The sequence below is a fragment of the Myotis daubentonii genome, chromosome 19 (genome assembly GCF_963259705.1).
Source record: "Myotis daubentonii chromosome 19, mMyoDau2.1, whole genome shotgun sequence".
Taxonomy (NCBI): Eukaryota; Metazoa; Chordata; class Mammalia; order Chiroptera; family Vespertilionidae; genus Myotis; species Myotis daubentonii.
Genome location: NC_081858.1, coordinates 5,798,257 through 5,812,531, shown reverse-complemented (window position 1 = coordinate 5,812,531; position 14,275 = coordinate 5,798,257). Strand labels below are relative to the sequence as shown.

Below are 14,275 nucleotides of genomic sequence, written 5' to 3'. Positions count from 1 at the left end.
CCATGATCAACGCTGCACTGTATTTCCTGCCCCCACCCTCCCAGCTTTGGGAAAATAAAGTTTCAACATTTGACTAGGCAAGGGATAAACTTTTTCTCCTGTGAACAGTGTGCCTAGAGCCTGCCTTAGACATAATATTTAAATTACCATGAAAGGAAAGCTTCTCAGCCTTGGTACTGGACACTGTGGGCCTGATTATTCTTTGGGGGTGGGGAGCTGTCCTGGGCCTTGTAGGACTTTTAGCAGCATTCCTGGCCTCTACCCTCTAGGCGACAACCAAAAAGGTCTCCAGACCTTGTCAAGTATCCTCAGTGGAGGGGAGCAGTCACTCCTAGTTTAGAACCCCTGGCAGAGGCCCCTTTAACTGTTGTATTATGAGATTGAAAGCTTAGCTAGTCCCACCCCTGTGGGTCTAGCTTTAATGCTTTAGCCAGTGGTTCTCAACCTTCCTAATGCCGTGACCCTTTAATACAGTTCCTCATGTTGTGGTGACCCCCAACCATAAAATTATTTTCGTTGCTACTTCATAACTGTAATTTTGCTACTGTTATGAATCGTAATGTAAATATCTGATATGCAGGATGTATTTAGGCGACCCCTGTGAAAGGGTCCGTTCGACCTCCAAAGGGGTCGCGACCCACAGGTTGAGAACCGCTGCTTTAGACTTAAATCTGCGTGAACGTTTTCTAAAGCAAACCCAATTCTGAAGACCAGCTGGCTGTTCTGTCCTATTAAGCAAATCATCTCTTTTTGGCCTGAGTCTCCAAATCCTAGTTTCATGGTTATTAGATTTGCTATGCAGTCGCCTCTTTAATCTTGTGAGAATTAAATTGCAAGAGCAGAAACGTGATGTCTAATTTTGTGCTTCAGACCCGGGAGGCTGGTGCGGCTGAGTAGTTGGTCGGCTGTTTCTTTGAAGTCGCTCCTTAGGGTGCAAAGAGCCTTTCTGATGCGTTCCTTTAGGGAAAGGCGGTTTCCTTGCGCTTGGCAAGTATCCTGGGGCCGACAGAACCCTCAGGACAATAACTGAAGGGCCGGTTGGTCCTTAGTGGATTTTGTCTAATATTTTAAGGAAAGAAAGGTTTCAGCATTTCCCTGGTTCATCTTCTGAAGTATTTTCATTCCTGCAGCTGTGACCTTAGGCAGATTTTTATCCCCAGCAGTAAAACAAAGAGGAACAGAATTGCAACTACGGTTCCTGTCACAGGCCTTGTGAGATACGACCCTGTAGGTCAGACTTCAACTGAAATCGAAGACTAACAGCAACAGGGACCATGAGGAAATCAACAATTGCCAAAAGTGATGATTTTGTCTGGGTCAGGCATTTTTACTAACAAAATATTTAAAAAATCATAGAAAAAAATTCCTTGTAGACTATAAAACTTCATCTAGTTAAAAACAGAAATATTTACGTTTGAAATTACCTTGATCTGAACTCCTCCCTCCAAGGAAATTTACCTCTTTAAATCCCTGTGGCCTTCTAAGGATGAGAGAAATTTTAAGGTGGCCTGTTGTCCCGACGGGCTGCTTCCTAGGGGAGCTGGGTAATGCGTCCGGGAGGAATCCTTCGAAATGGCCTGCTTGCTCAGGCTTTCCAGTCCTGCAGCCCTATAAAACCACCTTAACAACCACTTCATGGCTCCCTGCTAGTGCTGACCACCTTGACAATGTCACGCTTTTGGAAGAGAATGTTGCCAGTCTAGAGCTCTGTGTGCTCCCACCTTCCCAGAGGAAAAGCCTCGTGGGAAGGAGGGAGGCCCACGCCATGATGACAGGCCTGGGCCGGCACTGGCCATCCTTAGGGTTTTTATGGTCTCGCTCAAGAAATAAGAGGAGGTCACTGCACTAGAGCAAACATTTCCGATCGTTGCTTTATTTCATTATGGTTCAACAGCAAAGTTCATTCCTCTCAAGGTGGATCTTGAATTGTTCCCTCCTTGTTCTGAATAAAAAAGGTAATGAAGAAGAAGCCTGTACTTTTGGAGACCTAGCATCTTATTTATGCTAAGAAGCTTTTGACCGCAATTTCATGTTACAACATTTCCTGCTGGCATCTTGGTGGTCACACGGAGCTGCCCGCCCTCCAGGGAAGATGGCTGCCCACAACTGCCCCCGCTGAAACCAAAAGTAAGTGTTGAAAAATGCACCTTTTACAATAAAAAAGTAGAAACCAATTCAATTTCCTTTTTTTTTTTTTTACGAATATAAAGTTTCTTGTAAATATGTACAGTCTGTTGAGCTACTTCTAGAGCAGGAAGCATTTCACACATGGGACACACGATATACACGCCGGGGCTCTAGAGGCCCGTTTCTCATGGAGATCCTAAATGAAATGCCAAGACTGAAAGACTCGTTTGCAGTGACCTTTCCAAATGCTGTGGACCAAGAGACAAAACTTCAGCAAACATTCAGTCGGGTCTGCCCTGGGGGAGGGAAGGGATGCAGTACGACCCCAAAGACTCAAAGCGACACATAGAACACGACAGCATGACACTGGCCAAGGGTGCGACAACAGGGAGGGTCTTGGGCGTTTCAGAGGAGAAAGCACTTAGGTTAAGAGACGAGCAGGAAGGAGCCGGGACTCGGGCCAGGCTGCAATCTGGAAAGGGTCTGAACTGTGGACACCTGGGTTGAAACACGGTCACGTTCACCTGCTGTGGTGGCAACAGGCTACCTGTCAGCCTACCTAGGATTGCCTGGTGGTGGGAGGCGTGCCTAAGAGAACATGAAGCGAGATGCCTTGTGGGAGATTAAAGGCAGAAATAAGGCCGCTAGTTAGCTTGCCAACTGCAAAGCCTCTAGGTTGGTTCTTTACCAGTTGCCAGGAATTTACCGGCCACCAGAGGGTAGAAACAGGTGGGCCGCACTGCACCTAAGGAGGGCTGCTGGCCCCGGCAGAGGTGGGAGCTGAGCTGCGGCTGCCTTTTCCTGGTCTTAGTCTAGCCCTAGGGAAAGGCTCGTTGGGAAGTCACAGTTTTGTGGGGTAGAACCGTGCTGGGTTTGTGTGAATAGTCATCCACGTGGATCGGCAGGAAGCGTGACCGTGTGAGGTGGTGGTTTGCTGAAATCCTTCTCTGGTCGTAAGGCTTGAGCGTTTGGTTTTTGTTGGTTCAGTGCTACAGACCGCAGCTTCTGTGGCCAGTGAGCTGGCAAGTCGTCAGAGGGTCTCGATTTGTGGGAGCTATGGGCGGTCCAGGACATTGCAGAGCAGCCAGGTCGGGGGCAGCACATGCAGCGAACAGCCATGCAGAACTCCCGGACGGGTCTTTTCCATCCCAGGGCGGGAACAGTGTGCCATCGCAGACATGAGGTGGGTGCCCCCAGTCCCCTCCCAGGCCCATGGGTGCTGGGCTCAGAGCAAATCTATTGCATGCTTTCCTGGCCAAAGCTACATGAAGCGGGACAGCAGGCCGGGGAGATGACGCTGAGGGGTGGGGAGGGAAAGCTTCTCGAGGTCCCTTGGCCCCAAGTCACTGCCTCTGAGCTGAGGCCCTCCATACATTCTCAGCTGGTGGGAGGGGTAGTCGTCAAGGCCATAAAAGGCAATGAGAACAGTAAACATTTGGCTAAGATGTCGCCCTGGGTAAAACGGGGCCTTTTGCCAGGAAGGGCGAGGATGAGAATGGGCCTATGTGAGTGCAGGAAGTTAGCCAACTGGCGGGGACTCTTCTACGATACGTTTCAGTAGCAAAGACCTGATGTGTGATCTAGCTAAAAATGACTACAACAGGAAATACACTGCTATTCAAATCTAGTAAGAATTCTGTTGTCTTAAAAAAAAAAAAAGGAAAAAAACTTAGAAAAAACACACAAACAAAAAACAACCAACCCTAGGATCTTAAAGTAGCTATTAATTAGGATTCTAACCACATTGTAGTTAGTGCCGGGTTGGTTTCCTCTGATGAACTGGTACAGGCTAGAGCTAGATACAAAAGTTTATGAATGCTTTGAAAGAGTAACAAAGTGCAAAGGGGATGACTGCAGGACGGTGCCGGCAGCTCCCAGGAGCCTCAGCCCCGCACTCCTAGCAGGGTGTCCGTGCCGAGGTGGGTCTGGGTCCAGCTGTGCCACGGGGGGCTGGGGTCCCCTTCAGCAGCGTTCCATCGTGTGTTCGGTGTTTTCCTGCAGATTATGATGAGGAGTTGGCTTTTCTGACTGAGGATTATACTGAAGACTGGTCCCAGACCTACGAGCAAAAGGAGGAGGAGCAGTTTTAGCCACCAGAGGCCAGAAATTGCTGTGCTCTTTGCATAATCCTAACAGGAAGTTTGCAGCACCTGGTTCCCCTCTCAGCGGTTAATGCTGAGTGCTGGGCAGGGTGGCATCAACTAGCAGAGCCAACCCTCAAAGCTTGGAGTCCATCAGGGACTGAAATTCACTAAAAAGTCTCAAAGGCTATGAGTATTTCTACTGTTACACACACACACACACACACACACACACACACACACACACACCATCTTATGGAGCCATAGCATTTAGATGGCTTTTCCCCTCTCCGTCCTGGCAGGGGTGTGACGGTGACCGGCTATAGAAGAAAAATGCGATCTAGAAAGTCAGCTTCAGTGACGGAAGATTCAAATTCTTCTAGAAGGCAGCCACTGCGACCAGTGTCAGGGCAGCCTTCCTGACAATGCTGATGTATGTGTACATGCATGTGTGCTTGGGCAGGTAAGGCGCAGAACGCTTTGTGTAGGAAGCTGTGTGTGTGAGAAGGGAGAATGCACACACACCTGCTTACATGCATACTCTCTCTAGAAACTGCCAGCACCTGTTGCCTCTGCAGGAGGGAAAGACCCTGTGTGGCAGCTATCGCATTGCTGGGGCACACGCACACACACTATCCTTTGCTTAGGAAGTCTCTCGTGAAGTCAAGTACCTTTCCTTCCTAACCTCGTGTGCTCACCAAGCCTGAGTTCCTTCTCACAACAGAGGCCGGAGGGGCCTCCGCTCCCAGCTCACTCCTCTGGCCTCCGGAGGGTGCCTCACCTTGTTGACCTGGGACAAGGGCGTCCTCACGGCTCCCACAGGAAGCCGGCCCCTGCTGCTGTCTTCAAACAGCCTCCCAGGGGACCGTTCCCTCCGCGTGCTGAGCATGCGGCCTGGGGACTTCTCCCGCTCCAGGGGGCGGCCAGGAGACTTGTCCCTGCGCAGCTCGGTCCGGCCCTCTCGGTAGCGGTGGGGTGTGCTTGGCTCTCGCGGGTGGCTGGGGCCTTCGGGTGGCGCCGGGCTGGAGGCCACCCGCTTGGTGATGTGCTCGTTGTACGTTGGCGGGCCTCGCTTGTTGGGGCTGCTGGCAACAGGAGAGGGGGGGAGCTGAGGAGTCACCCCCCAAGGGGCAGAATCCTGTGAGAAGCCCCCGTCCCCCAGCTCACCACTGACCCTGAGAAAAGGGTCCCACCTGGAGTTCTCCAGGCTCTTAGTCTGTTCGATTTGGGTGGGGAGGGCAGGGAAGAGAGCACAGATGACGACAAAAGAAAATCAAGCTTCCGCCCTAGGAGCAGGCTTCTGTTTACTGAGCACCTACTGTGCCGGGCCCTGTGCTCAGCTCCTACTGTCCTTAGATCATCACAACAGCACAGCTGGGAACAGGCAGCCCCACACTGTACAGACAGGAAATGGGGACCAGGCGGGCTGGGACTCAGCTCAGGTCAGTTTGATGTCATAATCCCCAACCTCTATCCTTCGACCTAGTCTTTTCCAGAGCCGCAGAGGCACGGGAGGACGGCACGCAGAGGGTGAGCCTGCTGAAAGGCCCTCGATGCAGGGAGCAGTTGGAGAAAGCCTGTTTCCTCCCTGTCGGCTGCCATTGCTGCCCCCTCCTAGGCTGGTGTTCAGTCCCCTCTCCCTCCAGGTGGCTTTCTAAGGAGGCAACCCAATGCTGACGCGAGAGGTGTAGGGATCAGGCCTGACATAAGTAGGAACCCAAGCAGGACAGATAAAAACAGTGTAGCTGCTCATAAAATGTCCCTGACCCCAAAGGGTGATGGTTAATAACCAATCAGGTGAAAATACTGAGGTCCCCCTCACAGCCCCGCAAAAAGAAAGAAAATACTGAGGCCTTTGTGTACAACAAACTAACCCTGTACCCAGCACTGCCTGGGTGTTTCATGATGATTTCTGCACACGTGTCCCTAACCACCTCTGAAGCAAAAGCAAGAAACAGAACTGACATGCGGCCTCCAAATCAATTCCTTCCCACCCTCATGAGCAGAAAAAGATCTGGGTCCTCATTACCTGAGCATGACTAGTGCTGGGAGAAGGCAACCCACCTAAAATGAGACCATTTTATAGTGAATCCACTTGGAGACATATTTTCATTGATTGGGGCTTTATCTTCAAAAGTAAAAGGAGAAATCAGGAAAATAAATTTATTTTATCTTTGATATTTTAAAAATCTAAATTACTTGCTAATTCTAAAAATGAACCAAGTATGAATCTCATGCTGATTTATTTTGCTGTAACTTTCTCAGCAAAATTATATGCTCGAAAAAAAATTGAAAATTATATGCTAACATGTTACATGACATCCTTTACATAGATGCCAGCTTTTGCAGTAAAACATAAGGACATCTCTTCGAAAATATCTGAGAATGTCACTGGTTTTTCCAAAGGCCTATTATAATCCTTGAAATTTAAATCCTTCTCTTTGGGACAGTTTATCATTTTATCAAATTTGTTGATTTTCTTTCTTCAATTATTGGTCTAACTTTACCAGAACCTCTTTTGTCAATGCCCAGAATTGAAAGCAACTGAGCAAAAAGATACTGATCCCTGGGGGAGAAAGACTAGAGCAAGCTGAGATGCCTGCTGGAATAGGTGAAGTTTTACTGGACCTCAGCCACGCCCATCTGGTGAGGCACTGTCTGTGGCTCTTCCACACGACAGCTGAGTATGGAGACACAGACCATATGGCCCACAAAGCCGGAAATATTTACTATCTGGACTTTTACAGAAAAAGTTTGCCAATTCCTGCTCCACCGTGAAACAGAGAGGTTGGTGAGCGGAGATTGTTTTATAAGCAGTCGGTTCGTTGTGCACAGTTTCATGTCATTCTCTTACTTCCCGGTGCAACTCTAACTGTGCAGACCCAGATACCAAATGCTCAGAAAGCCAGACCTCCCTGCGTTGAGCATGCAGCAACAGAACAGAGTACCTCGGATTTCAACAGCTTGAAACCAAGTTTATATTCATCTCTAGTTACGTGGCTTTAAGATACGGCAGACAAATAAAATGAACCCCAAGCAGGAGAATTACATTAAGTCTGTTTGTAACGGATGAGAAATTATAAAATGTGTCCACAGGGGCCCATCAAAAAGTGAGAGGGAGGTTACTGCTCAGGGGAAGAGAGATGGCTCAAGGAAGGCCATTCCGGATGTCGGCTTAGATTAATGGGCCAAGAGAAAATACCCTTCATTCTAGGCCGAGTGGGCAAGCTTCCATCTCCATATGCACTAATAACCAATGATCTTCCCCGTCAATTTTATGCTTCTTGCAAAGAGTTACATTTCCTGCTCTGCTAACCAGCCAGGGCGACGTGCTGACCTGCGGAGCAGCTGCGGGTTTGGACTGAGCGCCAGGCCCAGAGTTAGTCTTGTCGTGTTGCTTACACGTTGGGGGAAATTCAGTTTGTTAAACGTTTCATGTAACTGCTGTCCAGTTTTGCCAAGCTGTGTAGTGACTTTCAAATTCTAGTTTTCACAACCTGGAGACCAGACTGTTGCTTTCACATGATGTGCGTAGTGTCTCATGACTGAAGTTTGCTTTGTTTTATAGGGTCTGTACGCCTTGTATTTTCCAACAGCTATTTTGTAAACAGATGATGTATTTCTCCATTGAAAACACAATTTAAAAAAAGCAACAACAACCAGCACTCTTCCCCCCCAATTTCAGACTTTTACCTTCTAAGCTGCCTAACACAGTCCCCAGCTAAAAGCCATGTAGAAGCCAAGAGGCAACTAAAGACTACCAGCCTGGTTTTGCACATGCCTGGCAACAGCATGACTTCTGCCCGTGTTCACAGAAACTGGAGCCGCTTTCGACTACAGGAAAAGCAACTCCCTCAGAGACACCACACAGTCCCAGAAGGAAGGTGCCTGGCCCTGGACTAGTGAGGCGATGGAGAAAAGATCTAATTACAGTACTTTGATCTGTTCTTGACATGACGTAGGAACTCTTTAAATAAAGCCTAGATAAATAAAATAAAAACCGCTTAAATAAAATCTAAAATTTCCAAGGGAGGACTTGAGCAGCCACTCTTGAGGCAGGGACAGGCCAAGAGTGAGGAGCCGCTGGTTGTTCAGCCAGTCCTGGGATTCAAACCACACCGACCGAACGTTTCTGACTGACTCTAATATTTCAGCAAAAGAGAGAGACAGGGTATTAAATAGCCTGGAGTATTAAGTTAATGACTCTCCCAAGACCTGAGCATTTTGTGGTATCAGAGGTGCTTCCTCCACAGACCGAGAGTCCCTTCAGATTAGAAAGTGTCTTCTTCATCTATGCAGCCAGCCGGGACATCGGACATCGTGTCTGGCACATGGTAGGGGGTCCACATAACTCTCTGTAGACATGTGGGGTTGTAAACCAGTCCAAACCTTAAATCCTAGATAAGTAAATATCCCCTGGTTAAATCCTCGCAGCCCTTTCTGTGGACCAAGGGCTTGAACTTTACATGTCTCATGCCTCCGCATCGACCTGGAGCTGGCTAGCCCTCCGCGGCAGGACAAGGCCAGGCCCACTTCCACACATGCTGTGGGACAACAGGTCTCCGCCTCCACGGAGGAAAACGCAGCAACATCTACGAAAATGACAAGTGCACAGCCGCTGCTAGGAATTTACCCTCCAGGTAGATTCCTAAGATGCAGAGTAACAAAATGACATAGGCACCGTCATTTGCTACAGCAACAGACGGGAAACAATCCAATACCCAATGGGAAAGGAGCAGTTAAATGAGGCGAACGTCATGGGGAGGAATGCTATGTAGGCGTCAAAAAGAAGGATGAAATACTCCTTACACTGACACGGAACGCGCTCTGAAATGTGAAGGTCTGCGGGCATGCACCGTGTGCGGCCGCCTGTATTAAAGGAAGGGGCAGAGCGAGGCCCTCCAGAAACCTGTTCCTTCATACAAGCAGCAAGAACACCGACAAACACCATCAAAATCAACTTCCCAGAACTCTGGAAATTAACCAAAGGCTTGCAAGAGCGTCTATGTAAGAAAAACAGCTGAATTTCAGTAAGAACAAGCTTCGTGACACTTTAACTTGACCTGCTCCCCTGGCTTTCTCCCCAGATCCGCAGTCGTGTTGAAAGCAGCAGCCTTGTAACCACAGGAGCCAGGGAAGCCAGCAGAGCAGCCGCCACCAGAGGGAGCTGGCGGGGCTGACGCTCCCCAGAAACCTGTCACCAGCTGACCTGTCTGGTTCCTCCTGGGAAAGGACCCTTCTCAGGCTGGTTTCTATTTGCCCTGGCTTGGCACTCCCTATCCCAGGGAACATCCTATCCCAGGGAACGTCAGTGCCAGCCGTAGTAAGAATCAGTCTGGGAGAGTCACTACATAAACAGCAGCAAGCCCAAGGAGGAGACCAGATTTCCCGCCACTACATTCTATTATCTGAGAGGCATGTTTTCAACAAAATAATTATGACATACAAAGACAGAGGGATGTATAGATAGGACTTAATTTCTTCTGGGAAATCTTCCCTGACCCCAAGTCCAGGCTGGGGGCCCTCCTCTGAGCTCCACGGTAGCTCACACGACCCCGATGGCAGCCTCAGCCTTCTAGGCTGTGCCGGAATGGCCTGAGTGCATGTGTCTCTCCCCTGGGACTTCACGGGGGCGGGGGTGGGGGGAGATGCATCTGGTTTATTCACCTCTAACCCTCCCACGACCGCCCAACGAGCCCGGAAGGATATCTGCTAAAGCAATGACTGCATAATGCACGCTCCGCCCAAACAGAGCCACGGAGACACCCTCCAGAGAAAGGCCTGCCGTTTCCTCCCGCCTGTGCTCAGGGGCATTTGAGCAGTCTCCTGCCATTACCGTGACTGTGTCATGTCAAGGCTGCAGAGCTCAAAGAAATGAGTGGCTTGAGCTTCAATACCAGGGAACCTCCAGCCAGTGTAGCAAGACTTCCTTCTGCTTTGCAGAAAGCGCTGAGCCCTGGAATGAGAAGAGGAAGGGCACGGTACCTGCGGGAGGTGGAGGGACCCCGGTGGTGGTCAGTGCCAGACTCCTTCACGAGGTTTCCTTTGCAGCAAATGATCCTCAGTTTATCCTGGTATGAGGACGCCAGGTATATCGCTCCCGAGGAAATTGCAGGGCCCAGGTAGCGTGGGTTTGGGATTTCCAAATAAGCTCGGGCAGGGGTCCTGCAGAGAAGAGAAGAGCAGCAGTGCAGGTTAGCGCCACTGCTAGACAGGAAAGGAAGCAACAAGCGCCTGGCCCCACATCCACCCCAACCCTGAGCCCCTAGAGCCTGGGGCCAGTGCTTACCCCAGAGAGGAGCGTGCCTGAATCTCAATGACTTCTAGTGAGTTGAAGTGGGTCACAAACAGATAGGGTTCTCTGTAGGCTGTGGGGCCGCCACGGAGGAAGAGTGAGGAGAAAGGGTTAAAAGAAAGACAATCAAAACCAGCCTGCAGTGCACCCTTGGGCCCAGCAATCCCACCTAAGCACAGTGAGGCCTGATCGAGGGTGTTCACTGTCATGTCCTCAGTGCAGAAGATGGGAACCAACTCAAGGGGACATGCAAGGGGATCAGGTACATACAATGTGGCACAGCTGTGGAATTCTGCACACACAGCTGTGTTATTCTGCACACACAGCTGCAGAAATGCAAGAACCTCTCCAGTACTGATATGGGGGGGGGGGGGGGCGGGGGCACGCTGAGGTGTGTAGTTTTACTTAGTGCATAAAGCGAGGTTCAGAATAATGTGTCAAGTGTGCTACTGTAATGATAAAAAAAGGGGGACATAAGAATGTATTTTCTCTCTGCATTTGCATAAAGCCCTAGAAAGATAAGAAACTCAAAACTTTTTTCTCTTGAGGGAGTGGGCATAGAGAGTTTGGAAGATGGGTAATATGGATGAAACTTTTCATTGTACACGTTAAAATTTTTTGATTATGTGCATTTTGAAAAAATTAAATAAAAAAAGACTGGTTTCATAGGTAATTAGATATTTCTGGTCCTAATACTATATATCACAGTGTCACTGAAACTCTAAAGATGACCGGAGATCTTTTCCATCTTAAAGGGGAAAGGAGGTCATCCCTCCTATTCCTGTGGTCCCTGTGCTTGGGTATTAGACTTCTAGTCACGCCTCCCGGTGCTGGGGCCCGGGGGAGTCTCCTGGCCGTGGATCTGGGCTGGCTCTGTGGCCTCTTTTACCCAGTGGAACACGGTGGAAGCGAGGCCTGAGCTCCCGCTTCTGCCCACAGGGAGCGGAGCTGAGGCCTCCAGCCACCAGCCCCAGCCGGGCTCCCACCAATTGCTGCCATGTTGGTGAGGCCACTGTGGACTTTCTAGTTGTCCTGTGACCCGGCTGACACCACAGGAAACAGAACTATCCAGGCAACCACAGAATCATGGGCCATAAGTTGTGTTAAGTCACTAGGTTCTGAAACTTGATATGCAGCAATAGATCATCGAAAAAGCCTTGAAGGCATTTCAGCTGCGATGGTAATTCCCAACATTCACAGGGACAAGCAAGTCCATCCTTGTATGTGTGTGTGATCACGTAGATAGTCCCACATTTAGAACTTAGGAGCAGAGGATACCATTCGACAAGTGCATACAAATTAGTACAAGATTTCATCACAGTGCTACTTACACTTACAACAAGAATGGCCAGGACCTGAGTGCTTTGCCCAATTAGAACTGATAATAGTGACATGTGTTCGGCTAGGCCATGGGGTACTCTGTTGCTTTTGAAATGATGTAAGTAAACTCAGGGGATGGTCTGCTTTCTATCATGAGACCCTAACAAATACTTCGCAAGGCCAGTGGGTTTGGCTGATGCAATTCTTTATCAAGCCGTAGACTCTCCGCCCTGAGCACTGACTCGGGGGATGACTACATGTGGCACTTGGTGTCCAATGGAATCCACGAGCACAGTGCTTGGGCCAAAATGAATTCCACCCACAATTCTTTCCCAGGACACCAGCTGCTGGCGAAAGGAGCCCTCCACACCTTGCCTCACTCACCGAAGGCCAAAGGTAAGCGACTCCACTTGAGATCGTCTGTGCGGCTACGTCTCCCGTAAGAATCCACAAACACCCCAAATTCTGCAAGGAGTCAGAGCCCGGGCATCAGTATAGCTGAGGCGGACACACACTTTGACGGCAGAAGGAGGAATTGAGCCCAGGGGACCACTGGCCAGATTTCACCAGATGGTTAAAACCTAAGGACCCTGCTAAGCCTGATCTATTAGAAAAGGAGGGTTCAAGTGAAAGGAGGAGAGAGAGGAAAGGAAAAGGGAGGAGGGTTGGGGAAAGGAGGGCAGGGAGGAAAGGGGGGAAACAGAGACCCAGAGACAGGAAGGGAGAGAAGAAAGACCCAGAGATTTGGAAAGAACAAAGAAGAGACACATCGAGAGGAAAGAAAAAGGAAAGACAAAAACGTAAGGACAGGGAGAGAGGTGAGGACAGAGAAGGAAAGGACTGCCTGACCTTCGGACAGAACGGAGTAGCGCTGGTCAGGGGAGCGCCCTGGTGGGGACAGGACGGGCATCCCGAGAGGCCTTGGTGGCAGCTGGAAGGAGTTCTCTGCACCCCAGCAGGACCCGCCTTGCCCCAGAGCCCCCTGACAATCACAGCTCTGGGGGACCCGGTCTGGGTCTGCTGGTGCCAGCAGCCCTCAGAACAGCAGCGAGCGGCAGCCCCGACTCACCGTGGAAGCAGAGCAGGTACTCCTCCCGCTGCCCTGCACTGTTCACCTGCATTATCGAGACAGGGAAACTGTGGGAAGAGGAGGCAAACACAGCAGGCGCCAAGGAATGGTCGTTCTTATCCAGGAATTCTGAAAAGGCAGGCGAGAAGTGGGGCTTCAGGAAGGGGCTGGAGCTGGTGGCAAGGCCAGAGCAGTGTGTGGGCTGGGAGGACCGGGGCCCTACCCTCAAGCGTGTACTGCTTCATGTCAATTTCGTAGAATTTATTGGTTCCGATGAGGATACTGTAGTTGGTGAAGTGGATACAGCTGCAGGGCTCTGAGGTCTCTATCTCCTGAGACAGAGGGCAAGAGGAGAATGTGAGTGTCCCCAGCCCACGGTAGCCACACCTCCGTTCTCCTATTTCCGCCTCAGGCATCAGTGAGCCTTGCAGAGGGACTGCTGCCACCAGACTTGTTCAAGCTGTGGATTACGCACAGCACATTCAATCTTTTCACGTCCCTTTGCTATCTCTGAATTCTTTGCAACCCCAATCTAAGGAAATAAGGCCAAATACAGCCAAATAAAAGGGCAGAAACACCAGTTTAATGAAAAGGTAGCATTCAAAAAGAGAGCTTTAAAAATACAACGTTCTTATCAGAGGAAAAAGCCGGGAAAAGTACCCCAACTATTAACAGTGGTGGCTGGAGGGAGTGCTTTCAGCTTCCTTCTGTCTTCGAGTTCTACGTTTCTATTTTGAACCTGTATCACCTACATAATTGTTATCTTCACCACTGTCGTCATCTGTCTCAATTATTTGCTTCCTCATTACTTCTGCTTGCTTTCAGGCCAATCCTTATGGCCCAGCAACCCAGACAGGCTTATTCGAAATGGTGGCCAGGAATTAGGAAGAAGCAATGATTTCTGAGAATTCTCCTGAAGCTAACAGTTCAAACCCAAATCAGCACTGTCATGACCACTAACTATTCACTGACCACCTACTACGTGGAAGGAAACTTTTAGGCAACGTGACAATGTGAAATGGTTGGAAAAATCCAAGTTCAGTTTTGGTTTCGACTCTGTCACTTAGCAAGGACAGCCTCTATCCATCGTCCTACCTGAAACTGGGGATTGCCACACCTGCTTCTCAGAATCACTGTGAAACGTGTTTGTAAAGGAGCCAGCTCAGTCCCTGGTACCAGTAGGTGCTCAATAAAAATCCACCCTAAACTAACAACAGCCCACGCAGGGTGGACAGGTCCTCCAAGGAAAGAGCCTGGTTTATTCACCTTCCTTTCACTTTTGAGAGTAATCATGAAAGTGCCTGAAATAAGTCGGGCTTATTGGGTGGGACATCCTACTCTGGGCCGACAGACAGCCTTCTCTGGAAGGGAGGCCGGGAAGGG

At 49.6% G+C, this 14,275-nt stretch overlaps 1 protein-coding gene and 1 long non-coding RNA gene across 9 annotated transcripts in view; one reads left to right on the top strand and one right to left on the bottom strand.

The window, feature by feature from the left end:
* Nucleotides 1-1,846: 1,846 nt before the first annotated feature.
* The window catches only part of CIT (citron rho-interacting serine/threonine kinase), a 170,716-nt gene continuing 158,287 nt past the window's right edge, over nt 1,847-14,275 (bottom strand). For 7 of the 8 annotated variants that reach the window (XM_059676599.1, XM_059676602.1, XM_059676604.1 and 4 more), the window contains 7 exons: nt 13,116-13,224; nt 12,893-13,021; nt 12,208-12,288; nt 10,498-10,576; nt 10,194-10,373; nt 4,990-5,293; nt 1,847-4,186 (listed from right to left, as the gene is read on the bottom strand). In XM_059676599.1, coding sequence (XP_059532582.1) covers nt 4,163-4,186; nt 4,990-5,293; nt 10,194-10,373; nt 10,498-10,576; nt 12,208-12,288; nt 12,893-13,021; nt 13,116-13,224 — 906 coding nt within the window. In that variant the 3' untranslated portion in view covers nt 1,847-4,162. The remainder of the gene's footprint in view (nt 4,187-4,989; nt 5,294-10,193; nt 10,374-10,497; nt 10,577-12,207; nt 12,289-12,892; nt 13,022-13,115; nt 13,225-14,275) is intronic. The other variant, XM_059676601.1, reaches the window with a different exon arrangement.
* Nucleotides 2,438-4,470, top strand: LOC132221943 (uncharacterized). The gene is made up of 2 exons (XR_009450113.1): nt 2,438-3,310; nt 4,129-4,470. It is a non-coding gene; the product is annotated as an uncharacterized LOC132221943 (long non-coding RNA).